Source organism: Macadamia integrifolia, chromosome 8, assembly GCF_013358625.1.
Source record: "Macadamia integrifolia cultivar HAES 741 chromosome 8, SCU_Mint_v3, whole genome shotgun sequence".
NCBI classification, from domain to species: domain Eukaryota; kingdom Viridiplantae; phylum Streptophyta; class Magnoliopsida; order Proteales; family Proteaceae; genus Macadamia; species Macadamia integrifolia.
Window position 1 is genome coordinate 27,518,200 of NC_056564.1, and position 27,732 is coordinate 27,545,931.

At 38.6% G+C, this 27,732-nt stretch overlaps 1 protein-coding gene across 5 annotated transcripts; it reads left to right on the plus strand.

Annotated features, from left to right (window-relative positions):
• LOC122087112 (protein GLE1-like) lies at positions 1 to 26,624 on the plus strand. Of its 5 annotated transcripts, XM_042656113.1 has the most exons (17): positions 6 to 1,189; positions 4,043 to 4,124; positions 5,674 to 5,760; positions 5,916 to 6,077; positions 14,879 to 15,000; positions 16,878 to 17,008; positions 18,734 to 18,787; positions 19,238 to 19,355; positions 21,383 to 21,572; positions 21,676 to 21,785; positions 22,198 to 22,268; positions 23,592 to 23,673; positions 24,826 to 24,909; positions 25,091 to 25,174; positions 25,526 to 25,627; positions 25,804 to 25,920; positions 26,010 to 26,624. In XM_042656113.1, the coding sequence occupies exons 4-17, from the start codon at positions 6,032 to 6,034 to the stop codon at positions 26,223 to 26,225; spliced, it is 1,527 nt and encodes a 508-aa protein (XP_042512047.1). In that variant the 5' UTR covers positions 6 to 1,189; positions 4,043 to 4,124; positions 5,674 to 5,760; positions 5,916 to 6,031; the 3' UTR covers positions 26,226 to 26,624. The 5 variants fall into 5 exon arrangements, 3 of the variants coding, with proteins under 3 accessions (XP_042512047.1, XP_042512046.1, XP_042512048.1); XR_006142664.1 differs by lacking the exon at positions 4,043 to 4,124 and having other exon boundaries at positions 1 to 1,189; positions 25,746 to 25,920; positions 26,010 to 26,041; XR_006142663.1 differs by lacking the exon at positions 4,043 to 4,124 and having other exon boundaries at positions 2 to 1,189; positions 25,732 to 25,920; positions 26,010 to 26,041.
• The last annotated feature ends 1,108 nt before the right edge of the window (positions 26,625 to 27,732 follow it).

The following is a 27,732-nucleotide window of genomic DNA, read 5'->3' on the forward strand; positions in this document are numbered from 1 at the left end:
CTTTTGACCGTATGACGAATTTTGAATTGAAGCCTATTTCTCATCGTTTTCCCCTCTTTTACCCAAATACCAGATTTTGAACTCTAGAACTAATTTGCATCCATTTAAAGCCTGCTGGAAGAGTTTGCAGCCATTAACCTTACTATTTTACCATTCCATATAAAAACCCCCAAATCGACCAATTAAAACATTGAATTGCAGGTTTTAGGGCTGCTCTGTTCTACAAACTACTATCGCTGACGACGACGACGGCGACCACCGATAATGATATTCTATGAGTGAACCCATGCTTCTTCAAAGTTTTTCTCACATCAATGTCCATGTTGCTGTGTCTGCGAGTGAAACCCATCTTTATGAGGTTTCTTCTAGCGTGTTTGAAGAAGAGGGTTGCATACTTGCATGGAAGGGAAGGGGGCAGAGACAAGGGAGGGAGGAAAAGGTGGAGTTTGTGAGTGAAACCCATCTTCATGAGGGTTTTTTAATCCTCTGTCTGGATCCCAATTTCCAATCTCTTCTCCGTAACTAACACGCTACAGTCTGCTAAACCTATAACTCAATGTCTTTTTCTTCCCCTGTTTATGAGCCAATCTCCCAAATCCAACTTTTGAAGTTAACAAAACCCCCCGCCCCAATTTCAACAAAAACCCATTTGATTTCCACCCCGAACAGAGACAACACCTTACCCACCATGTCAATCTTCAACTCCAAACCTTGGGCCCCCTTTTCAGAATCACAGCTATCAGTTTGGAGAACAAGAGAGAGTTTCGACGGGCAGAAGGGCTTGTGAATTTCTGGTTGGGAGAGAAGATTCTTCACTTGGACTCAATTAGATTATGCAAAGAAACGCTGAGCACGGAGAGGTCAATCTTCGGTATTGGGTTGTTTATCGGAGCCGTGGCTATTCGGTATGGGTATGATTGTAGTTGCAAAGTTGCAGAACTTCTCGCCATTAATGTCTCGGACCTTTACCATTCCAAGGTTCATGATTTCTTTCCTCTTGAAATTCTCGTCCACGTTCCCTATGTCCACCACTCCACATCGTCGTCGGAGCTTTCGCCTATGGTAGGTTGCAATCCTTTGGTGAACTTCATCTTTTGAGGAGGAGATTGATCGAAGGAGTCCCGAGAATGTTTGGTCGCCTGAATCAGAGGAGAAGCCCCTAAATCGAACTAAAAATTCAATTTGAAAGGTAATCTTGTCATTTAGAATAACAACCTTACCACATCATTACTTTACGATTTTGATCTATCACAATGGATTTAAGAGTCATGTTTTTTCGTAGAACAGGGTACACACTGGATGTTTTGGGCAAATTAGGGTGGTATGTCATATAAAGCTTAAAAATAGGGGGTACAAGATAAATTTGCTATTTTATACTATTGATTGCATTATTCTTTTTTTTTTTTCACCCCCATATATATATTCTTATGTTATATTACATAGTGTATGTGAGTAGAGAACTGCTTTCAGTGAAAGTTGAATGGTTCTCATTCGGGGTATGACCCTGTCTATGCGGTTGTGGGGTTAGTATGGGCTAGTGGGACTAGTTAGGCCAAAGACCTAGATATCTTTAAGAAAAAAAAAGCATGTGAGTAGAGAACTCTTTTTTTGGATGAAAAAATCATTAACAAGGAGGAGAATATACAAGAGGGAGGAGAGGATCAAAATCTATAGAACATAGGGGAGGGGTGCGGAACCATATAAGGGGAAAGGGGGGGGGGGAGATAAGAGACCAAGAGACCCCAGGACACAATAGTGAGCTTGTTCCATGGGAGTCAATAACAGGAGGTGTATATAGTTTAGGCGACCAAGTTTGGAGCTAACATCGAAGTAGATGACTTTCTAAATCTTATCATGCAAGCGGGAGTTAGAAGTCCATCTACGCGGATTGTGGTCTAACCAAATATGACTGATTGAAGCGGAAAAGGCAAGCTTCCCGACTGTGTCACAAATAGATGGCCCATGGAAGGTCATAGTAGAGAACTTTATGCCATAGTTTTAACAATTTTCTATTGGGTAATTTACAACGCCTCCCCCTGGAGAATGCCACTATTATAAGAACACCCCCTCTATTTCACCAAATTAGACTCAGACTCCCTGTCGTTAGTCCCTGTTATGGAATATACTTTATATGCTGATGTCAGTTATTATATAGTCTTTTAAATACCAAAATACCCTTACTAAATGTGAAGTACCTAAACTACCCACCTAAAAACTCCCTCTCCTCAGCAGATGGAGACCTTGACAAGGTGTTAGATCGTTGGTACACGCTGAGCAAACACTATGGGGAGGCAAGAAAGTAGGAAATGATCAATTGAAGAGGGCCACAAAGAACATGTAAAATTTCAAGTTGGATTCTCAAATCAAATCTTTTCCATGGCCTGTGGCTGATATATGAAGTTTAGCTCTCCTCCAAACCCCACCAATGGCTACTTTGTTGATCTGTCTTCATCCTCTTACGGAAACCCACAAAATGCATCCCATTTTAAGCTCAAGTGTAAAGCCGATCTAGCTTCGTCGCTCTCCATTTTCTCTTTCAAAAGCATGCAGAAACCTATCCTGATCTCTAATTCTCTCTCTCCGTCTATCTCGTAACCGGTAAGGCGGTGACCCCTTCCCCCTCGTCTTCTCCGATAAAGAAAGATATTAAAAAGAGAATTTTATTTTTTAAAAAGAAAATGAAAAAAAAAACCCAATTTTTGATTTGATTTTGTTCATTTCGAATCCAAGAAGGAATAGAGAAGACGAAGAGAAGTCGGAGACGGCAGTAATGGATGCTGAGGGTGTCGACGGTGTACGTATGACGTGGGGTGTATGGCCACAAACGAAGGTAGAAGCTAGCAAATGCGTGATCCCAATTGCAGCGACGATCTCTCCGATCCGGCCACATCCTGATATCCCAAACCTCCCTTACCTTCCTTTACAATGCAAGACTTGCTTAGGCATCATCAACCCATACTGCCATGTCGACTTCACTGCCAAAATCTAGGTCTGCCCTTTCTGCTTCCAACGTAACCATCGGAGTGTTGGGTTTTCTTCATAATCGGATAAAGTTGTACGCTGCCGCCGGCGGCCTCGATGTCCCGTTCCCACATCTTTTCAGAGGTAAGAGAGAGAAGCTAGGGTTTGAAATGGGTTCCAAGTACAGAGAGTTGAGATGCGAGGTTAGTGAATAGGGTATAAAGGTCATTTTAACTCCTCACTGTTAAGTGACTGATGCCATGGGGTCTGAGTCTAATTTGGTGAAATAGAGGGGGTGTTCTTATAATAGTGGCATTCTCTAGGGGGTGGCATTGTAAATTGCCCTTTTCTATTTTAGTAATTTTCTATCTCACTAATATATCTTTTTGATTTTCTAGAATTTTGATTTTTTTATTTTTTTTAGATTTGATCATAATTTTGCTTGTATTTTGATAAAAATTTTCACAAAAATCTAATCAATTTTAATGTGAATAAGGAAAACATTCATGATTTTTATAATATTATTTTGATTGATATCACTTTATATTTTTTTTAAGAATAGTTTACATATTTATCGTAAGTTTTTTAATTTATTATTTTGTCCAATATTTCATTAAAATTTGCTCTTTTTTTGATTTATTCATTTTTTTTATAACGCTTTTGATTTTTTAATATGATGCGGGAGCGGGAATTTTCAAGGTTTTAGGCCGATCTGGCCCAATCAGGGGATCTGTATCGATATCATATTGGTTCGGTATCCTGATTCCTGAGTCCCTGACCGATCCAAAAGGCGGTCACGGTGCGTTAAATTAACACAGTGGCTCCATCGGCGGTCGCCTTGTGGTTCAAGGCGTAGAATGGAGTTGTAACGGTAACTAAAAATAAGGGAACTGAAAGAAACAAAGAGAAGTTTGAAACCCTCGCCAGCTTGAAGAACATTGCTTGCACTCTACGCGAGAGTCAGATTTCAACACATTAGTTCTGAAGCGGCAAAAGAGGAGCTTGATCTCTCTCAGTGCTTTTCCACTCAGTTTCAAGTTTTGGGTTTCAATTGATTTTTCTTGGGCGATCCAACCTGCAGATTTCCAGCCCCGAAACCCTACTGGATCGATTACGAACTGTAAACTGAAACCAGCGCTTGTTCTTCTTCTTTTATCGCCAAGGTATGTTGCAGAGTATTATAATCCTCATCACTGTGATCCTTTAGAATTATTACTGTGAGTGCATTCAATTGGGCTTTGGTTAGCGACTCTACGCCTGTTTTTCGGCTTTGATTTAATGGATATATATATATATATATAGAGAGAGAGAGAGAGAGAGAGAGAGAGAGTTATTGCTCCCGCAACTCACGCTGGTTCTTGTTTTTTCAAAGGAAGAAGACGATGACTTCTTCTTCTCTGCCTAGAGACAGCGGATGCGAAAAAACCACGCTACCCTGCCCTGAAGATGCTTGTGCGCCCCCTCTCCATTGGTTGCTCCCGCTTGGCGTGGAGTCCGGATCAGGTTTTCGTATGAGAATCATTCTCGTATGGTGCCTTATCCACCATGAAATCCACTTGTTATCTCTCTTCTTACAATAGGCTTTCATGCCAAGTGGGTTCCATGTGTGGATCGGGCATCGTATAAGGACCTGATCCAAACTCCTTGGTGTGTACCTATGCTGTCAGGTAGGGTTCTATTGATACCAGGGTTGTAAAAATGGGAACCAGTGACTGATTTGGTCCCTTTCACTATCAATTTTGATTCAGATCGGATTAGAATCGGTCACAAGAAGGTCACAAGAATCCTAGAATCGACCATTTGATCTGAAAACCCACCAATTCAGGGGAATATTGGCATGAATATTTCGATTCAAATCCAAAGAAAGTAGGATCAGTCTCCAACCGATTCTAATGATGATCAATCGTGGTCTGATTCACCCATTTTGTGAAAACTTTGCTTTATACCATTTACTTTAACTTGTTATGGTGAAGGCTGGACACGTGGCCAGGTGCCTCATTCCTTTTGGAAAAGATTTCCTCGTCCTCCTGTGTCTAGCCTTATGATTGGTGCATGCTGCAAGCTTATCGGAAGCTGGCGGCATTCTCAACCTTCTCCCTGAATAATCACTTTTATGTCTTTCCCCGCTTTAGTCTTCCTTATAACCCCTTGAAAATTCTGGTATATTACAATGTCGCCACTGATTATTAGATTTGAACTATCTATTATTTGGATGGACCCACAACCACCAATTTTGTACCTTTTCCTAATTTGATCTGACGTAAAGAGGTGGGAAATGGGATTTGTTTGGACAGTGTGAAGAATAGGGGCATGCTTGGTCCAACGGTACGGTACGAATGTTGCGATCTGGTGGTCAAGTGGTCGAAATAGCCTCTAGACATTCTTGGGGTAAGGCTGCGTAGTTCTCACCCCCCGGACCTCGCACATGCGGGAGCCTCGTGCACCGGGTACGCCCTTTTTGTGAAGAATAAGGCTAGTCGGTACCTTATTAGAAAGAATATTTTGAGTTGCAATATTTTTTTCTTTGTTTTCTTGCAGTAGTTGTTCGTCAACATTTTTGGGGGGGGGTGGTTGACCACACAGTCAGATATTGAGATTTGTCTGTTATATTAGATGCATCAGGAGGAACTTTTATATGTAGTTTATCCTTTCTTAATTCCTTATGAATTAAAAATCTGCAAAAAATTATATTAACATGTCTTTCTCTTTCAGGTCAACATACTGCATGTTTGCTTCTCCAAAGAAATTGTGATAGGCAGTGTACCAAGCTGAAATTTTAGTGGTCCATTTTTTAAACATGTAAGTTACATGTTATTGGTCTCTTTCTGTTTTCTTTGAGGTTCTTTTGATGCTGTGAAAGTTTGTGCTTATTTATCTATTTTTTCTAAGAGTGTGTTGATTTCTAAACTCTGGCTTTTGGTCCATAACTTTCATTGTGGGTTTTGCTGATGCAGGGGACCTGTTAAACTAGAACTCTGGTGTCCTAAAAACATCAATGGAGTAGCAGTAGATCCGCAGCCAGATTGGAGCCTGTATTCACTTGCTTCAGAACTGAATTCCTTGCAACTCAATGCCTCTTTCTTGCACCATATGCCTTTTGCTAAATCAAGAATCCTGTAAGCCTTTATTTGTAACCGCTTGTTTCTATAGTTTTTAAGGCAGTAAGATGACGGAGGCGTTTGAAGGTCTTTCGAAGCGCCTTAGCGATAAGGCGGACATAAAGCGTCGCCTTATCGACTAAAGCGTTCCTGTGTAATTTTTTTTATAAAATCAATATATTTGGCTCAAATCCTAGTTGAATCCTATTATTCATATGTTAAATAAATATTAAAGGTTCATATTCATACCAATGTAAGATATTCATCAAGAAAACAAATCAATAAAGTGAATAAATTAAGTTCATCTCTATCAATCATCAATCATCAATCATCAATCATCCTAACATATTAACATATAATATAAATACATAATTATGAAACAAAATTATAAATATAAAGAAAAGAAGACATAAAAAATACAAGTATTTATTATACTTACCTCTGTGATACCAAAATGAGTGCTTAAGCCCTAAGGTCATCCACTATATTTTTACTCCTGTCAAAGAAGAATGAAGCTCACCGCTGCCGGAGCAAAATGGTCGCCTGGATCAATGGTTCTTCCTTGTTCCTTGATTCCTTCTCAAAGCCCTTTCTTGACAAAATCCAAACCCTGTTTGTGAATCGTGTTTTGTTTTGTTTGTTTTGGTTATTTTTGGTGGAGTGAAGCTAATCTCATACATCTCAAGTGTTAACAAAACCATACACCTACCAATAAAAAATCTACATTTGGAATCCTCATTAAGTAATTTTAAAATGTGTTTAAAAAAAAAAAACCCATAAGGCGCCACTTCACGTAAGGCGGAGCACTGGCTTACCATCTCTAGACCGCATTGGCGCTAAGGCGCTACTAAAGCGTCGCCTTACCAACGCCTTAAAAACTATGCTTGTTTCTCTCTTTTGCTGTTCTTTTGCTAATTAGATATGCCATACAAGATGAACCTGAATGGAAAACATTTAAATAAAGAATGTTGTAGTAAAACACTTCACATATAAATTATGCTTATGATTTAATGGAAATCTGACACTAGATAAAGTGATGAACAGGGTTGAGTTATGGACTGTTCTAGTCTGTAGGGCTTCGTTTAGTGTTGGTTATTGTAAAATATTACACATGCGCAATAACTTCACAAATTGTAAAGGTCTAGGATTTTAGAAATAACTAGGAGCTCCAAATGATTAACAACATTTTTTTAAGGGAAAAAAAATTGGGGCTCATTGAATTAGAAGAATTAGAGTGAAGAGAAGAAAGAAGAGGAAGATAGAAAATGAAGAAAACAATATAACAAGGGCCAGAGAGGATCACTTAAGGGTCAAAGAGCACCACTTTTTTTTTTTTTTGGATGAATAAAATAATTTATAACCAAGCAAGGAAGAATATACAAGGGGGGAGGAGGAGGGGAGGCTTTAGCGAAGACAAGCCAAACAGAACAAGCAAACGAAAATTACATCCAAGAAAGAGCCAGAACAAGATCTTCAACCAAAAGCCACCCAACTAGATCTAGCCCAAGAAAGGGAAAAAACTAAAGCAAGGGGGGGGGCGGCAAGTAGGGGAGATGAGGTCATGTAAGGGGAATGGTGTCTATATAAAGATTCCAGGAGGCTATGATGTGTCTGTTCCTATTGGACCTAGGAACAGGACGATGATGGAGGGATTGGATTTTCGAGGTAACATCAAAGTAGATGGATTTTCAAATCTTGTTCAAGGAGCAAGAGTTGGAAGACCATCTATAGATGTTCCTCTCCATTCAGATATGATTTATGGTAGCAGAGAACGCTAGGTTTCCAATGGTATCACAAATGTAGGATCTGGTGATGCAGACTCTTCACCAAACTAGGCTTGTTTTATTAGAAATAGGCTTAGGGTTGGGTTGTATATGTGTTGGGCCTTCAGTCCATGTGGTTTGGAGTGTATTGGGCTACTTTTATGGGTCTAAACTAGGGGTTCTAAGGTTGCATACGGGATTCAATGATTTGTTTCCTTTTTCTTTAGTTTCTTTTTTAGATGGGGTTATTTAGTTTCTAATTTCAGTACCTAGTTAGTTTCTAATTTTCAGTTATAAGTTAGTTTCTATTTCCAGTTTTAGTAACCAAAGGACTTTCTATTTTGTAAGTTTCTATTTTTAGGTTTAGTAACTAGGTGAGTTTCTAATTTTTTGTTTCCTATTTCAGTTTTTGGAAACTAAAGTTAGTTTCTATTTTATGTAACCCCCCCTATCATTATTATAAATAAAGGAGAGTTCTCATTAGTAGAGACACGATTTTATGAACAAAAAAGATGCTACTGCGTTTCTCCTCTATGAGGGTTCTTTGTGTTTGATCAAAGAAGAAGGGTTTGGTGTTTGATCCAAGCGACACTCTGTGGCGAGAAGTCCGAGTGAATCTTCATATTTTCTGGTTTTCTTATTGTTTCTAATCTCATTCAGCCAGCCAGGTAAGTGCTCTAATTTGTCTGCAGAATTTCTGGGTTAAGATTCTCTATTTTATCTACTGTTGGCCTAGCTGTTTTGGGAGTTCTGGCCATCCGATGGCCTTCTAATTTTGATCGAAGGTTAGTCCTATTCTGAAGGAAGTTTGATCCAAATTTCATGCCCATCAGACCAGGGGTTTGTCTGGTCTGGTGATTTTTCTGATCTTGGCCGATTGTATTTCTGCCCAGAATTGAGTTCTGGTTTGATGGTTTTGTTCCTGTGGTATTGCTGCTACGTATGGCCTTTTTAATACCCTAGTTTCTGCTACTGTTTAGTCCTACAACTGGTGATAACTGATTTCTGCAATTCTGAGTTCTGAGTTCCCTGTGTTGCTGTTTTGTGGAATCGATTCTGGTTTTACCAAATCTGTGATGAAGTTGGTTGCTGCCCTTGTTCCTAAGTGGACTGAATCTTCTAATAGTAATTTGAGATTATCATATGCTATTTAATCAAGGATTAAAGTATCGGTATCGGTCGCCGTATCGGTCGGTCAAAATTAAGATACGTATCGGAGGGTATCGTATCGTATCGGAGATACGCTAAGATACGCTAAAGATACGCACATAAATGGATAGGGAACACATTTTTATACACTTTTGCATAAAAAAACAGTTAAAAAAAGTTATATATAACATGTAGAATGCATAAATACTTAAGTAGAAGGTATCGTATTGATAGACAAATATATTGAGTTGAAAATGTTCAAAATGATGAGGGTATATGGTATTGATAGACAAATATATTTTTTTGAGAAAAATCAAAATTTTCCATGGAAGTTGTAGAACACTTGTTTTTACATAACATATAAAAAATCTAAACATTTTTAATCATTGAGCATGAGTAGATCTAATAAATTTGAAATAAATTGAAACCCTCATTTTCTCTTGAAAAAAGTTTGTAAATCCTTATAAATCCAATGATTTCATGTAATAATGATGCACAAAATGTGATTCTAAGTATGATGAACTAGGGGTGTCAATTCGTGGCCCGAACCGACTAAACCGATCGGGACCGACCGTTTATTAAACGTGTCGGGCTTGAGCCCGGACCGTTTATTAAACTTGTCGGGCTTGAGCCCGGACCGTTTATTAAACGTGTCGGGCTTGAGCCCGGCCCGTTTATAAACGGTCGGTCTTGGTTTTGCTACTTGGACCGTCGGGCGCCAGACCGAGACCGACCGTTTAACACCCGATCGAGACCGGCCTATTGTGCACTGGCCTAGCCCAACCCTTTAATGATTGTAGAATACCTATTTTACCCCCCAAATTAGAAAGTAAAAAACTAAAAAGTAAAAACATGTTCATATTTTAAATAATGGTTATATTTGGTATCATTTATTAATTTATTGTCATTTTTTTTGGTTTGCATGAGTGGGCCGGAATATAAGAGCACATTTTAAAGAGGGTCCGTTTAAAAATCGGTTAAAGCCCGTTTAACATTAAACATGTCCATAGCCCAATTAAGGCCCGACTAAAGCCCGATTAAGGTGGCCCGATTATAGCCCGAGGCCGACCGACCGAATATAAAATATACCATGCCCTCAATAACTAAGTCCGATTAGTTAAATGGGCGGACACGGTGTAGCCTTTGAAAGTCTTTAAGCCCGATTAAGCCCGATCGAAACCGAACCAACCCGACCGGTTGACACCCCTATGATGAACCTTAGATTTGTAAAAAAACTTGAAAATCTAAGGTTAAAGTTGAAAAAAGTGAGTAAAGATTCAAAAACTTACTATTCAAAATTTTCAACTTTCAAGTTCAAGGTTCTTCTTGGACTATGTTTTTCTCCTTCTTTGAACCATTCACTTCGACAATGTTTCTTTCAATCTACCATTTGAGTCTCCAAAAAGGTGTGTGAATCAAAGGGGAAGAAAGAAGAGAAATATAGAAAACTATTGGTGAGAGTTTGAAGTGTTTGTTCAAACAATAAAAGGCACATTCACGGGAATTTTCATATTTTCAGTCGATACGTACCGATACGGTACCGATACAGTACGATACGGCTCGATACTTCACGATACGGTCGATACATACCGATACGGTACCGATACTCTCGGGAATTTCCAGATTTTCAAAAGTTCGTATCGTAGAGTATCATACGTATCGGTACCGATACGGTACGGTACGGTACGATACTCACGATACAGCGATACGTAAAAGGGGGCCCAAAATTCCCCGTAGCGTATCGGTATGTATCGTGCCGATGCCTACCGATACGGATACGTATCGGCCGATACGGCACGATACGCACCGATACTTAAAACCATGTATTTAATATTCTACTGTTGAAGTTTCCTGAAGCTGTTGGGATCAACTGCAAGGTTCTAGAACCTGCTGTCCAGATTTGTTAGTATACTGCTGTTGGTTTACTTGGTGGATTTTTGGTTGTTCTTAGTTTAAAAGTTCCTGCAGTCTTGGGTCTGGTTTGGTTGTCCAAATCTAGTCCTACATTATCTGGAAAAAGTCATGTCAATCCAAATTCATTCTCTGTCAAAGGGGATGATAGGTTTGACAGAGGGCCAACATTTAGAGAGAACCAATTTCCAAATGGAGGAGGAGAAGGGGCAAGAGAAGGAGAGATGAGGGATGTCCTCTGAATCATGGGGACAGAGGCATCAGGAGGGGGTAGCGGGAATATGGCAGTGGATGAGGAAGGCTTGGGTTGGGAGACAATTAGAGAGGCATCTCCAGAGAGTGAAGCTGTGGTGAGGGATGTGACCTTTGAGCGAGACAATGTTACGCTAAGGAACCACAGGTCCCGAGGCCCTCATAAAGGACCAAGTAGAGGCAGAAGAGAATATCCCATTGGATGAGGGTAACCAGATGCACTTGTCATCTCTACCACGATGGCTAGGGGGAGAGGGGGAAGAAAGGACCAGAGGTCATGGAGGGGGGAAGGTATGGAAGAGGGGACATGATGTAGGAAACAAAAGCCGACTTAGGGATGCCAGAGGAGTAGATGGTTCTGGGGGACACCAGGTAGGAGAGGATACCAGCCGGATGTTAAGCGTCCATCCATTGGGAGTATCGCACTAAGAATTCAAGGTTTGTAGTTGTCCTATAAAAGTAAAATCCTTGTTCTCAAAAAATCGTGTTTTTTCTAAAAAATGACTCATCTTGGCCATAGTTGTCATGGCATCGCCAAGGCGGCGATTTGGCGTCCTGGCTAAAAAAGAAGTTCATGACAGTGCTACGATTTACGTGACTCACAAATGGCGGTCGCCACTGGCTGATAGGCGTTGCCATGACACTGCCATCGATGCTAGGTCAATTCTGATTCACTAGGCGGTCGATTTTTTTGTAAAATGCAGGGTGATTTTGATAGGGCTATGTTGATTTTTAATGATTTGATGTTGCTTAATGTTGGTTTTATATGTTATAGGGTATATATTGTAGGCTTGTAGCATGCTAAATAACTTTAGAAAATAGGGGAAATAAAAAATAGCATACTAAATAACTTTAGAAAATAGGAAAAAAAAATGACACATGGGCGATTTGACCGCCATGGCAACGCCATAACAGGTGATTCATCGCCAAGTCGATTAGCCACCCCTCCACCGCCTTGGATCGATTTGACGCCGTGACAACTATGATCTTGGCCATTATATGACCGTAGCGCACTGTATCGGTACGTATCGTACCGTATCAGTATGTATCAACGATACATACCGATATGCATTGAAACATACATTTCACCTCGATTTTATATTTTTCATAGAGTATCGGTGCGTATCGTATTGTATCGATGGTGTATCGGTGTGTATCATAGGATACATATCGATACGAAAGGATTTTAAAAATTTCATGTATCATATCAGTGTGTATCGTATCGGTAAGGGCCGATAGAGATGTATCAGCCGATACGGTACGTTACGTTCCGATACTAAAAACCATGCCAATAAAGACAACATGATGGGGGAACAAAATTATGATGGGAACGAAGGAAGGATTGGGTGCGAAGGCAGTTAGAGAGGGCTCTCCAAACAGTGAAACTGTTCTTGGGAAAACGACCCTTAAACCAGACTACCTTATGCTAAAGAACCTTAGAGGAGGTAGGGGGAACGAACGAAGTTCCAAGAAGAGGAGTTGAAGATGCCAAATGGGGATGGAGACTACGTAATTTTTGTCTCCAATAGGAGAGGGATAGAGAGGGAGGGGAAGGGGGAGGGAAGGGAGGGAGGGAGTGCCAGATGTCAAGAAGGGAAGTGGAGGGCGGGGGAGCCTATATGCCATTGGAAATGATGGAGGTAACATATGAGTTTCTCGGGAGGCCCGAGGAGTAGATATTTCTGGCTCCAATAGAGAAGAGTACTCCAGAAGGGTGTCAATTATCCAACCAGAGGGAGGTGAGAGACCATCCGAATTAGAGGAATGAATGGCCTTAATTGCAAGGGGACAATGATCTATAGTATTACATTGGACACAAGAAGCATCAGAATAGAGTCAAGATAGATAAGAGTCATTTCGGAGGAGATAAGAATAGAGCCAGAAGCTATTATGTTTGGAAGCGAGCTTACAAATGAGCTTAAGGGTGCCGACAGAATTGATGTTTTTGATTCTGCGAATGCCAAACCACCCTTCAAGTTTGGGACGACAGATAGACAACCAACTGAGAGGGTGGAGGAATTTGGAGGAGTCAACCCTTTCCAGTGGAAAGAGCACATAAGCGATTCAACAACTTTTATGGTGGCAGAGGGAAGCTTGAAGACACCAGGTCAATAAGTGGAGCAGGATTGGAGGACCGATTTGATGAGTTCAAGGCACCCCATGTAAGAGAGGAGTTGCCTTTCCAAAGCTGAAGTCTCTTACGAATGAGGTCAAGCATGGGGGGTGTAGTGATGAGGGGAGAGATAAGAAGGAATGAGAGGGAGGCCAAAATATTTGAAGGGGAGGCAGCCTAGAGAGAATCCGTAGGCTTGTTGGAGAGAGGCTTTAAGAGAATCCAAGACTCCCGTGAGGAAGATATGGGACTTGAGGAGATTATTTGAAGGCCAGAGAGGGATTCAAAGAGATGATAGAAGAAATAGAAAGAGGGTCAGATCATCAGATCATCGGCAAAAGCTAGGTGGGTGAGCTTAATGGATTTGCATTTAGGAAGGAGGGAGATAAGGTGCAAATCAAGATCTCCACTTTATGATTGGATCATTGTGTTTTGAGTTTTTCCAGTGGTATGATATAGGTTCCTTTTGCCAATTGCCATGAAAATAACATGTCTACTTATTGAAAAGAGAAAGAAATACGAAATGCATGCATATATTCCCCATTGAAATAAGTGATTTCACTCTTTACCTTTCATGCCATTTATCTAAGAAAAATGATGTCCCTCTACTAGACCTTTTTTCTTTTCCTTTGCACTTCCGTTCTTTCATTTTGTTGTGTGTGTGTGTGGGCTGGGGACCAATTCAGATTCTTTGATACTATTCTTTTTTCTCTCTCTTTTGCATGTTTCTTTTTCCTGCAACTGTGACTTGTTAGGCAACTGGATTTTAATTTATCTAAAAACTGGATATATATATATATATATGATGGGTTATGGGATTTGTTTTATAGCCTGACCGAACTCCTAAAATGTGCATTTGACAAAGTTATGGGTCAGATGTATGGTGGTGTTTTGGAAGTTTCATTTATTTAGCTAGAGTAATAACATCGACAATACTTTTAGAACATATCTCCCGTTATTTCTAGTTGCAGATTTTGTTAAGTCCATTCAGCAAAGACATCTGCCTTCTTTCATGGGACTAATGAAGCTAATTGACAGTTACAGGGAGTTAAGAATACTTTGGTTCTGAAAAACTAGAGCGTCAATATAACTGATTCAGTCACAAGGCATGGAGAATTTGTTGGTTGAGGAAAGTCTGCTGTGGTATTAGTTGGGTCATAAGAGGAAGATTGCTCCTTGGATGATCTCCCCTTTCTTCAGATAAATTCTGTCCTCTTCTCTGGGTGTCTTGTTCAAGAAAAGGGAAAAGGGAAAAGGGAAAAGGGAAAAGGGGGGGGGGCAAACATCTAAAATTCTTTGGTGCATGAATTAGCCAAGCATAGCGTGTCTAGAACTTGTTTATGGTCTAAGTAGTCCTTCATAGCTAGTTATTCTGAATTTTGTTTGTATTGCTAACTTTTTGCACTCTTTGCAGCAGCTTTGATGTATCTTTGATTCCTTTGAACATTTCTTTTTTGCATTTATTGTATTTTCATATAACTTCGCACCTTGAACTTTTTATATCTACTTTTTTTCCTTGACTCAAATAGTATTTTCCTTGTCAATTTCATTGTTTTGTTTTGCTTTTCTTCACGATATTTTTCCAATATTGTAAATTGTGGTTGTGATACACTTATTTTTCTCTTTTCCAGTGACTTATAATTTTGAAGATGAGTCCGCTGTTGAAGAAACTCAAATACACTTGATAGATAAAGTTGGTTTACTTGAAGGTCCTTTGTTTGAACTTGACCGTGAGCATGCAGTTGGTGTAAAGGTGCATATTGTTTAGCTCTGTTATTTAATTTGTATTCAGCTTAAACCTCAATATCTTTTTAAGTATCTATGCTCTTTGGTCTATTCAGCTGTTTGGTTGGTGACATAAAATTTTTATACTGTTTCCTGACCTATTTAAAAGAGAAATGATTTTATATTCTCCCCTTACTTTTTCCATCAGCATGATCATGGAAATCTTGTGATTCTCTTTTGAACCTTGTTGATGGCCTTGATGAAGTCAGGTTCTTGAGTTCTTTGGTGGAAAGCAGACATCACACACCAAAAGTATCATTAACTAGTTCTAGAAAACTAGCCGCAGAGTAGCATGTTGTCATTCTCTTGTGTCATCTCTTCTCAAAGTGCATCCTTCTCATAAGAAGCTGTAGCGATTTCCAGTTTACAGTGTTCCATGTCAACCTTATGTGCTATTCCTTGAATGCCCACTTCTGATGTAAGAGTCTGTAGCGTCATTTCCTAATAGAGCACTGTCCAAAATTTGATGCCCTTTGACAAAGCCCCTTAGCCCCATGACCATGAGATATGTCAACCTCCCCCACATTCCACTTTTGCGCATTGGATAAGATTCTATACCCTACTCATTAGACTTGTGGGTCTACTCCTTTACATTAAAAATCTCTGGGATGAGAGGAATAAAGGTAAATTTGCTTCACCACTTGAAGTAGCCACTCATGATATTCTTGTCACACATAGCGAGTCATCTTTACTAGGACAACTTAGTGTACAACAATGCTTAATGAAACTACCTGGGAAACTATTTCGACCAGGAGATGTGTCATTCCAAAGGAACCCGCTATGTAATTGAACTCTTAATATCTCTCTAACCAATTTTGTGGTTCATCTGGATCCTGCTCAAATTCCAGTTCAGTAGCTTAAGCCTTCCCTTATGTTTTTCTTGAAACAATCCCATGTGGTATCTATCCTCTAAAACTGCTCCCCAAATCTTTAAAGTGGACAATGAATTTTTTTATTTATTTTTCATCTTGCCAATGCTATTTTATGGAAAAGCCTGGGGCTACTCCTTTCTTTAAGCAACGGATTTTGGTCTTTCCATCCAACACATTTTCTTCATTAAATAACCCTCTCCCGCTCCTATTTTGCACTAGCCCTTCTATGACTATCATCATCCATTTGGTTCCAATTTTCCCCAAACTGATCAGGATCCCCAGCAAGGGACATTCAAGCTGCATTACTAGTGTCAGTTCTCCTAAAATCCACTCTCTTAAAAGATCTGCAGCTCATACAGCTTCAGCCAGAATTTAGCACCACCCTTCTCAGCAATAAAAAAATATTTGTCCACTTTAAATCAATTAAGTGTGCAAAACCAGGAAAACGCAGACCAACAAATATGCGTCTGCATGAAAAGAAAATGTGTGTGATTAGAAATTGACCGAGAAAGAGCTCCTAAAATATTTTTCCACTTTAAATCAATTAAATCTGCAAAAACCAGGAAAATGTATACCAAAAAAATTTACATCTGCATGACAAAAAGGTTTGTGATTAGAAATTGACCGAGAGAGAGAGCTCCTAAAGAGACTTCTATAAAACTCCCCAAAAGGATGCAAATATTAGACAAGAATCCATCCTGCCGAGGGAGGGTTAATCTTGAAGATTTAACCATGTAAATTTTGGTATGATAAGCCAGGCTGCTAGTGTGAAGATGCTGGCTCAAGCCTGAAGGTGGTCACTGTATGCAAAAAATGCAACCCCAATCCACTCTGCTTTGAAGCCTGCAAAAATGGGCTTGCATTGGGTCACGTCCCTTTTTCTCATTTTGCTTTTAAGTAGAGTGAAGACACTTCTATATGCTTTTGAATCTGCCCATGTATTTCAGCCCATAACTCTTGTTCTAATTAACAGGTGGAAATTAGGAACACAATTTCTTCATTACAGGCTGATTTGGAGAGTGACGAAGAAAGGTCTATTGCTGCTGCACTCATTCAAATTGAGAAGTTCAAAGAAGCAAGGAGAGAGATGGACAGAAAACTAATGTAAGATTTCCGTCCTCCGATCCTCTTTCCTGCGACATTTTTTATTCTCTAGGCGAGATGGGCTTCTTATGTCTACTTGTCTCTTTTAGATTTTGTGTATCAGTAGCAGCAGTGTACTACTGTTTTATGCTTTTTTCCCCCTGACGAGAAACAAGGAAATTTTATTACTATGAACTAAGTGGTGAAATGAAAACCTCAGGATGTAATACAGCCAAAATTAAGACCAGACTAGTTCCCAAGTCATGTGTAGTCCATCAAAACCATTTAAAACCTCTCAGAAGACTGCCTAGTGACCCCTACTTTTCTAGAGTACTAGCAAGAGAGTTGGATGATCTTGGCCTCCACCTGGAGTAGATGATTAAAATGGAAAAGTCCCCTTTAATATGTTTGATGAAGTGTATTTATCTCCATTGACAAATCCTAACTCACAAGATCCATTCAGTGACTCTTGCATAGTCATTCTTCACCACCATTACCTGAAATGCAAGTGCAATTGTCTGCTTCAGTCCCTTCAAAAGGGAAATTATCTATTCCTAAACTGGTTCCTCTAAGCCAATTGGACTCAAGTATGCATATATTAGTGAGCCTATTTGGGCTTACAAAGCCCCTTGATGGATGGCTGAGAAATCCCATTGAAGTGCCTATGTTGATGAAATTTCATTAAGGCCTGCTGGGGGGGTGGATGAGGGGCAACATGTGGGCCAATATGCTTTGATGGAGCCAGAATATACAGCAGTCAGTGTAACGTGAAGTCCTAGTTAAACCCAGCTCAAGTTGCCTGTCTGTAAGGTTGCTTTCCAGGAAGTCCTATTGCATGAGATTGAACTAAAGGTGGGATGCACTCTAGGGATGTTACTTCAGGTGTTGGTTGGAGATCAACAATTTTTATTTTTATTTTTTTTTGGTCATAACTTTATATTCACTTGAATGGAATTCAAGTAATGTGAACCACCGATGTGGATGTAGTTGTCAAATGGTGGGGGAATAGCAATGGAGCAAAGCTGCTGTGGACAAATCTAAATCCATTCACGAGGCTTTTGTCATAGTTTCTTGTGTACTCATAGGCTGTCTTATTGATGTTTTGAACTGCATATGATATAATGGGGTTAAATTTTTTCAATAAAGGTGGGTGCTTTCTAGATTTGTGCTTAAATTAAGAAATAAATTGGAAACTAAGTAAACTAGTTACTAGTGAGTAATATTCCAGGCTCAGCATTGTATACATAGTATCCAGATTTTGGGTATTTAAAATGGCTTCCGTTCTATGTGTCAATTGTTTCTTTCTTTCTGCTTAATTATATAATATGCCGTTCCAGGTTATGTGGTTTGAAAGCACTTCTGTTTCTAGAAACTTTTCTTGTGTGAACTTGATGCTCCTTTGCGGGAGTGTAGTTTGAGAGTTTCATACTTTGGGTATCTAGATTTTGGTATTTCTGGTAGTACTTTGATCATTTGAAACCAGTCGTTCTATTTTTCTATCTATATTTCTCAAGAGGGGGAAAACGTTGGCATTATTTATGGCTTCCCAATTGTGTAGAAGCACTTGATAACAACACACACTTTCATTGACTGGTTTCAATGAAAGTGTGTGTTGCTGGTAGTACTTTAGTCATTTGAAACCAAATTGCTTCACTTTTATTGGGAACAAAGTAGAGGGTCGGTAGGCGTTAATATCTGTCTCTGTGGGCGTAAAGTATTTTCTTTTTTTACTCTTTCCTGGTGCAGGGCCAACGAAAAAGAGAGACTTTTGGTTAGGTGGTCGTGGGCTTTGATGAAGAGGTGCATCCCTTTTGGTTGCTTAGTATTAACAGGCCTTCTCCCTGCTTCGTCAAAGGTTGCAATGATTCCTGTGTGTTTGGAAGCTTTCTCTTTTTCGCTGGCTTAATCTAGAGTAGAGTAAAGGGAGATGTTTCCAAGTTCAGTCTTGTGTCACAAGGGAGCTTTTATTTTGAGCGACCGATCATCTGGTTCTGGAAGCGTGGGGTTTACGTTCCGATCCTTTATTAACGGTACTTCCCTATTGTGCAGAAGCACTTGATAACAACACACACTTTCATTGACTGGTTTCAATTAAAGTGTGTGTTGCTGGTAGTACTTTGATCATTTGAAACCAGTCGTTCTATTTCTATCTATATTTCTCAAGGGGGGGAAAACGTTGGCATTATTTATGGCTTCTCTATTGTGTAGAAGCACTTTATAACAACACACACTTTCATTGACTGCATACAGATCCCAAATAGAAGAACAGAGAATAAGAAATGACGTAGAGCTTGAAGAGGCCAAAAAGAGGGAAAGAGCTCTTCAAGAAGAAAGGGTGCTCCAAGAAAGAGTGAAAGCTGAAGCAGAGGTTAGTCTAAAGAGTACTGTTTCATTGACAGACGTGTAAACACATGCATTTATTGACTGCACATGCGTATATTCTCCTTTCATGTTATATTCTTGTAATTTTGTTATGAAATTGTACTTATTATTATTTGATATTCATCTTCCATATAACGTTAACATAATTAAAAGCTTAGTCGTGTATTATAATAGGAATGTAGTGTTGCATTATGCTGGGAATCATGGAACAGGTATTCTTTCTGCCATATGGCTGCTTAACTGCAGCTCAGATTTGGTGCAGTTGGACCTGTTAGAGTTGAGGCAAGACAGAATTTCCTATGTGAACCAATGAAATTCCAAAAGTATTAAAAAATAAACTTTAAGGCGATAGTCAAATAGCTGAAAATACGAAAGGAAAAGTCCAGTACATGGTAGGCCTCATGGTTGAGTTTGTTGGAGTATGAACCTTATGGTTTAATTGGACCACCAAATTTGATGTGTCAGAAATCCACAAGGCACCTTATCTATACAGTGGTTCACATTGGCCATTTCATCCATTACATAGCTCAAGTTAGGCACTCTTGCACTACCTTTTATCTGTTATATTATCAATATCTATAGAATTTTTTTTTTCTGAAATTATGATAAAATAATTCATTTTGAACTCAAATCCTAACTATAAAACTTTATTGGATCTTAATTAATTAAAATGTCTAACACCACCTTGCTCAGTTTTCAGTCTCTTCTTGGGCTCATCATAACTAAGACCAGGGGTCGGTTCCCATCTTCACCTTGAACTGAATTTGCGCTTTCTGTGGCACATCATCTGCTCCCTCTCTCTCGCTTGTACAGTTGTCCTATTAAACCCTAGAGCTCGCACACTTGTAATGTAGAAAATAAAAATCTGTCTGGACAAAAAATATAGTAATTATATTCCACATGACGAATCCAAAATTCTCCAGCATTTGGACGTTTAATATTTTGCCTTTACATTAAGTTGTTTATTACCAAGGGAGCAGGATTTCTTGTTGGCCCAGACCTATTTCTGTCATGTGGAAAGTTGTCGTGGGATGACATCTAGTCGGGTAGGTGGACCCTGCAGCAGTCTCCTACCCCCTATTTACAAATCAAGTTTCAGCCCACATGGAGTTCAGATGGGAAAATGAATTCTAGACTGCCAAGAGGGCTTATGGATTATTGAGGAGGATGCATGCACATACACGGCAGGGACCACTTAATAGAAAGTATCATTGACATTTTCTCTGTTTATCAACAGGCCTCAAGAACATGTGTTTTGTTATGACAGAAGTTGAAATCTTAGTGGGAGCTAGAGATTTATTGGTGAAATCACTTCTAATGAGCTCATAAAGAGCTGCAGACAAGTTAAATAAAAGCTTCTTAAAATCCCTTAATATCATCCGACAAGAGATTCTAAATCAGTCTACTAAGTAATAAGGCTCAAACAGTTCAGGAGGGGACCACTTAGAACTTGATCTTACACCATTCTTCAGGCTTGCCAAAATTATGTCCCCCTGCTAAACTGTTTACTACTATGAGAAAGACTTATTTTCTCCTCGCCTATATTAGAAAAATTAGCTGTCCAGGTCTAGAAAAGTGGGAGGCAAACTCTTAAATCACTGTCTAAGATCTAGAAGTCGCAGCATTGGAATGAATTTTTATCAGAATTTGTACTTGTGTGCAATTTTCCTATTGCTGCTTTACCCGCCCCTCTCCACAATTTTTTTTTTCTTTTTGATGTGTCTTTGCCTGTCTCTCTTGGTTGTTAGTGTTTATTTTCATAGGCTTCTCCAATTGCTATATGGGATATTGTTGTTCTAGTGTTTATTTTCATAAGCTTCTCCAATTGCTGTATGGGATATTATTGTTCTACTAATACTCAGTGCCTATTGGGTTAATTATTGCTGAATCTCATTCTTATTTTTGTCAAAGGAATTGGTAGATCTCACTGACTTATTCGAAATTCATTGTGGATTTGTGATAAGTGTTATGTAGTATGTCAAGAGAGTTACTTTATTGTTTGGACATGGCTAGGCTGCAAAAAAGAGAGCTGTAGAAGTACAGAAAGCAGAATTGGAAGCTCAGAGAAGAGCAACCAAGGAAGCTGCAGAAAGGGAAGCTACTGAAACTAGGAAAGTGCTTGCTGATCAAGTTGTGCAAAAAGAAGATACTGATCTCAGGATAGATGCAAATGGAGAAACATTACAAGAACTAAAGAATAAAGGTCTTCAGTTGAAGCAATCAGGACTGAGTATTGTTTTTATTTAATTTTGAGACTTTAGTATTCCAACCCCAATTGAGCTTACAAGTGCCTAATCTGATTTCAGGTAATGTAGTTAAAGGTGCAGAAAGTGCACTGAAAGCAGAGGCAGCAAGGCTACAGAAGTACAAAGAATTAGATGAAAAGAATCAGGCATTGAGATTGACTTCCAATATGGTAATATTGCGCTGATGCAAATTCTTTTTGCTTCTGTAATTCATAACTGAAATGTTATTGCCTGTTTGTTGTATATTTTTAATATCAAACTTCATTCCCCCACACACCCCCCAAAAAAAAAAAAAAAAAAAAAAGAAAGAAAGAAAAGACTTCGGTTATGGAATTTTGTATATTATATTAAAATTCCATTGGTAGGTATATTTTCAGAATTTAGAATGTTTTCATATATTTTTCTTTAAAAAAAAAAATTCCCAGCATTTGCTGGTAAGTTTTATATGCCTCAATGTGTAAATTTCATAGTTGGAGTAATGCATTTACTCTTTTACAAGTCATTTTGATGCCAACTTATCTTCTATTAATACTTTCAAGTTATTTCCCTTGCCATTTTGATTGAAAAGTTTTGTTTTGGCAGGATTATCATAGCTATGAGCTGCAGATTGGTAGGCAAATAAGACAAATAATAGGGTCTGAAGAGAATGTTAGGTGAGGTGAATCATTTTATGTTACTATGGTTTGTTGTGTGGATTCTGATTTCCCATTTGTCATCTAGGTTTGTGTTACTATTTTCTTTATCCTATGTGCTGAGACAAATTGAATGTGGTCGTTGCTTCTGCCATGTATTGTCCTTGTAGAACATTTGCTGGGATAAACTACATTTATACCTATGAGATTTGTAATATGAACAACCTTCAATATCTTTCATTTCTCAAAACCCAACAAATGGTAAAAAGAATAAGATTCCATATCAGCACTGCTCTTGGGTAAGAATCATTATTACAGGTCAATAAGAAAATGTGTAATTTAAATGCCCTCCCCTGGACTTTGCTTATATTACAGAATCCCCTTCGTGTTTCAATAATTACGTCTGCACCCTTAACGGTTGACGGTGTTAGTGTGGTGTTAGTTTTGAAATGTAAAAGACTATTTTACCCTTACCAAATCTTCAGCTAAAACACATAAAATCTGAACACCTATTTTACCCTTATAACTTCTTAAAACCCTTTTCTCCAAATCCATCTCAACAACCTCATCTCAAATACATTGAGTTTATCTGTATGATGCTTTTTAAGTGCTCAATATTGTGCACCATACATCTAGCTAGTCATAAGACTGTCCTATAAAATTTACCTTTAAGTTTTAAAGGAATACATCAATCACACAACACTTCGGGCACATCTCTTCACTTCATCATTCTATTTTAATTCTTGGTGAAACATTATTTTATATAACACCTTCTTTATTTATGATTGAGCCAAGATGCCTAAAATAATTACTTGGCGGAACCTCCCTCTCATCAATTCACCAAAATTTTTATTTCTGACATAAAACTTGTTGAATTTACTTCCTTTTTACTTTTTCCCACATACTACTTCTATTCATTTGTTCAATTTCACTGACGAGAAAATTGGTTTCACATGATGGTGTCACATGCAGAGCCGTGTGTGTGTGGGACTGCACACATGGGGAGATGTTTTTGTGCGTTGGTATACATCATTGTACATTTGTATGTAACTGCTCGAGCTTTTGAGATAAGTGGTTGTAACATATTTCGCATTGTTGATTAAGTGTTAGGGTGGGTAATCCAGCTTGAATTTATATAGCTTTTAGCATCAACTTTGTAAATTGGGAAGTCCTGCACATGTTTAGATTAACTTGGCCATATTCCTATATCCCTCGTGCATTGGTTAAGTTAGATTTTTCTAGCCTGTTATTGAGCATTTATAGGGTAAGTTCGACATATTCCAAATACTATGTGGTTGATGATGCATTGACATGTGAGTTCAAAATTCATTGTTGCTCTTGCAGAATAAGGGTGGATGAACTGATAAAACTTTTCAGTGATCCTCGTTGCCCTCAGTCTGTTAGTGTTGGGGTGTTTGCAAAGAAGGTATGTGCATTATTTTTCCGGTGACATGTTTTTCCTTTTCAACAAATTGTTTGTGATTTTGAGGGGAATATTGAATATCCTTACAACTTTTCTTAAATAACACACTTTTGTTAAATGGGGAAATGAAGAAATAGTGGTACCGACTACCAACTGGAAGAAAAAATTAAACAAAATGAAATGCCATTTCCCTTGTTAAAGACAAGAAACGTCTAAGAAAAGCTGGGCTCCAGACGATATTCAACAAGGAAGCTAAGGGTGCGCCTGGTATCTCGTCTTTCGTGATTTGTGATTCTTTGGACTGATTCACCAGAATCTTGTTTGACACAAGTTTGATTCTCCGAGTGATTCTTTGGAATATTTGTTCTTTCGCAGTGGTTTTTTTCAGGAGAGAAGTTTCCACTTCTCATTCTAAGACTAACTTCCTCGTATTTTGTGAGAATCAGTTATGATAATAATTAATCCTTTCAAGGAATCAATTGCAAGAATCAATGGGCTTCCCTGAAAAATCAGTCCAGAAAGTTATACATTAAACCAAATGCAGCCTAAATGTCTAATAGGCCTAGGGGAATGAGAGAGCCTACAAGGGGCTTCACTATATCTCACCCATCCAACAAGGTGTAGCTGATTCTCATTCTAGAGATGTTATTGATACTCTTTTAAGCACATAGTCCAAACCCAATTGAGGTGAAAGAAATTTAAACCTTGTAGGGTCTCCTTAACATTTATTTGTTTGTCATATATGTCAATGTCACAAAGGATTTGAACTCAGGACCAGTAGCAGGATTGGACTGCTGATCATCTCAAGTTGACCCAGCCAATTTATCCTGAGTTTGGCTGTTTTTCCTATTTTGGAAGGGAAAAGCTGGAAATCAGATGGATTAAACTGAGCCGACTAGCTGATACCAAATTGACTTGGATGGTCAGACCTATTCAATCCCGACTAAATACTCACAATGATATTAACTCTTCTTGCATTTATTTTGACAAGGAATAATTTCATTTTTATCTTTTCTCTCTCTCTCTCTCTCTCTCTCTCTCCACATAAGGTCTTATGTATTATTTTTTAAAAGTCGACTGTGGGGATTTGCGCTCTCGTAGACCTTGGAAAGTTGGTAGTAGCTAACGACTTTGTTCCCCATTTTAATACTGCAGGTTGTCTCTCATAGTGGAAAATTGGTTGAAGTTGCTGATACTGCTTTTGCTCGTGGCCGTGTCATTGCTCTAGTGACTAAACATGTACGCTCTCCTAATGTTTTAAAATTCCATTGGGAAATTACTGCAATGAAATGTGACGGCAGAACTTAGCGTTCTTCTTACCACTTCTCTTCCACTTTTTTACCCATTTTATAGATGGCTGTAGGTGTAGTAGGCTTTGCTCTAATTACTCTTTACATGTTTTTTTAATATCGTCTATTAGGTCCCATTTGTAATGGATATTGTTCTTGCCGAGTTCCATAGAGCTTGCATCTACACTGTTCCGTATCATGTACATTACTCTGAGGTGAGTTGGTTTCATCACTTGGCCATGTGCCCATTTTTCTTATTAACTCTTGAGGAGGTTTATGATCTCTAATCCAATGGACCAATGCATTAAAAGTTCTTTTCCCCCTGGACTCTTGAGGGTGGAATTTGGTTTACAAAGCATTTGATTAGAAGTGTGCATAGAGTTGACTCATGAACTTGACCAAATATGGCTTCCATCCAACTCATCAAATGTTCTTTGGTTGACTACTGGTAGAATTGGAAAACTCACTTCAGTGCTGAGTCTGGCACACTTGATTCTCGCATTTATTTTTTAATGCCTATATTTGTTATGGACTCAAACCAATTCTTGGACCCACCCCTGTTTCAGTTGGCATTCAGACGTAAAGAAGAAGGTGGGAAGATTGAAAGTGCAAAGCAATATTTGGAAGGGATTGAATGTTATATGAAACTCTATGGTGCACTACTTCAGGTTGGTGACTATAAAAGCATCAGCCAGCGTTGTTGATAATTTTGTCAATTTGTTCTAATTTTCCATATAACTACTGTAGTATTTGTCACTAAGTCAATCTTCAGATTTATTTATGCAGACTAGAGGTTCTTCTGTGGCAATTTTAACATAACAAAACACAATGCTTATTATGGCGGACCGAAGTTGATGGTGCTCAAAACATGCTCAAAGAGGGATGGGCATGGTTTGCAAGGTTCTTGAATGTGCTTCCTTCTAACAAATACACTGCAGTTGCTCTCTATAGATTTCTACTGGTAAGCTTATGTTGAACTCATCTCCTTTGAATCCCTAAGCCGGCCTGGCCCTATTATGTTGATTTTAACTGAGTTATGCATTTTTCCAGATGGCAGGTTTTGCTCCATACAAGAAATATGGATATCAATTTCAAAAGATCCTAAATGTCATACATGGACAATTTTTGGATGCACTAAAATCAAGCAGAGATCCAATGGTACCAGTGATTCGGAAAATTAGAACTTATATAGAAACAAAGCAATTCCTCCAAGAACCAAAAGGATGGCGCCTGCAGATTTCTTTACTTTCAGACATAGTTCGCTAGTGTGATTAGGTTTCCATCAAGAACAATATTACCATTATACAAATAGATAAAAGGAGATTGATTAGCCCTCGTCATTGCCTAAATGGTCTGTTAGCGGAATGGAAAACCTGGTGCCCTTCGAAAATTGCAGTGTCAGCTTGCTATTGCTCTGTGGGGCGATCCAATTTGGATTTTCCAGAAGTCCTTGGGTTGTTTTAAAGAGATTGATGTACCTAGTTACAGCTTGGTAGCATATAGTGTATAACCTCTAACAGTAGAGACTACATCTAACATCAGAGGATTTACAGCATTTTAGCCAGAAAAGTGCACCGTGGGTTGGTATTGTATATTGTCTTCAGCCATTGATTCTGTCAAGAAACAACTCAATCTGATTGAAATTCTCTCTCTATTTCTCCTTAACCCCCTCCCTTCTCCCTAATTGTGTGAATTAAGTCTGCCAGATCTGATCAGGCTTTGTAGTTGGTGGTTAATTTTAGCTTGATTTCTCTTGCATTAAGTGCTGATTTTTTTTTTTTTTTGTTTTTTTTTTTGTTTTGTTTTAGTAAAGAAATGTCTTTTTCCTTTTTCTTCTTTCATTGAGTATGATGAGAAAGCTCAGATTGAGTTTATTCTTGAGTTTGGGTTGTCCGTTTATTTCTTCATGCGGTATTTCTTGCATGTGCTTGGCAGGGTAAATCAACTGTTTTGAATACAGGAGAGATGACTTATCGATTTAACTTAATAAATTCTTCCATTTCAGATTGACTATTTGCTATAATAGATTCATCTGGAAATAGAAGAACAATTCATACTCCGAGTTCCACCTTCCATTTTGAATGAAAATGCATCATCATCCGAGGATAATTCATTGGATTTGTCCTTCTACTGGTGAGATTTTTGTCTCTGTGACTTCAATAGAAGCAACCTACATGGTTTTGATAATTTTTGTCCCTGGTGCTGAAATCAATGCCTGCTTGGGGAGCTGGAAAGAAGTGAATCTGATGATTTTGATGATTCTGAGTTGAGTAAATCTCAGCAAGATTTTAAACTTGTATGAAGTACAAAATGTCTGCAAATTCCATTTAGCTGTGTTGGATCTTAATAGCCAGCCAAATGACGAAAATCCAAAGATTCTCTAGTTGAGGTACAATGAGCAAGTAGAAACTTAAAATAAGCAAAATGTGCACAAAATCCAGTTTCAAAGTAGGAGTTCTCTGCCCACAAGGGGCTTCAGTTCTGCTTCATGTGGTGAGCCTAAAAACAGAGAGTTGGCTCTCTTATCTATTTAATAGAAAAAGGACAAAAAAAAAAATCTACTCCTGCAGCATTGGATCTAGTTTCTGGAAAGCTTTATGGGAATGTTGGCTCGAAAGTTATTATTATTATTATTTTTTATTTTCCAGGTTTACCTATCTTTAGGAGTCTCAGTGAGTCGGGTTATTCTATTCCACCTCTTAGAAAGAAAAGAACTTAAATCAAAATACTTAATAACACAGCGATACATACAAAACTTCTGCCCTGAGCACAT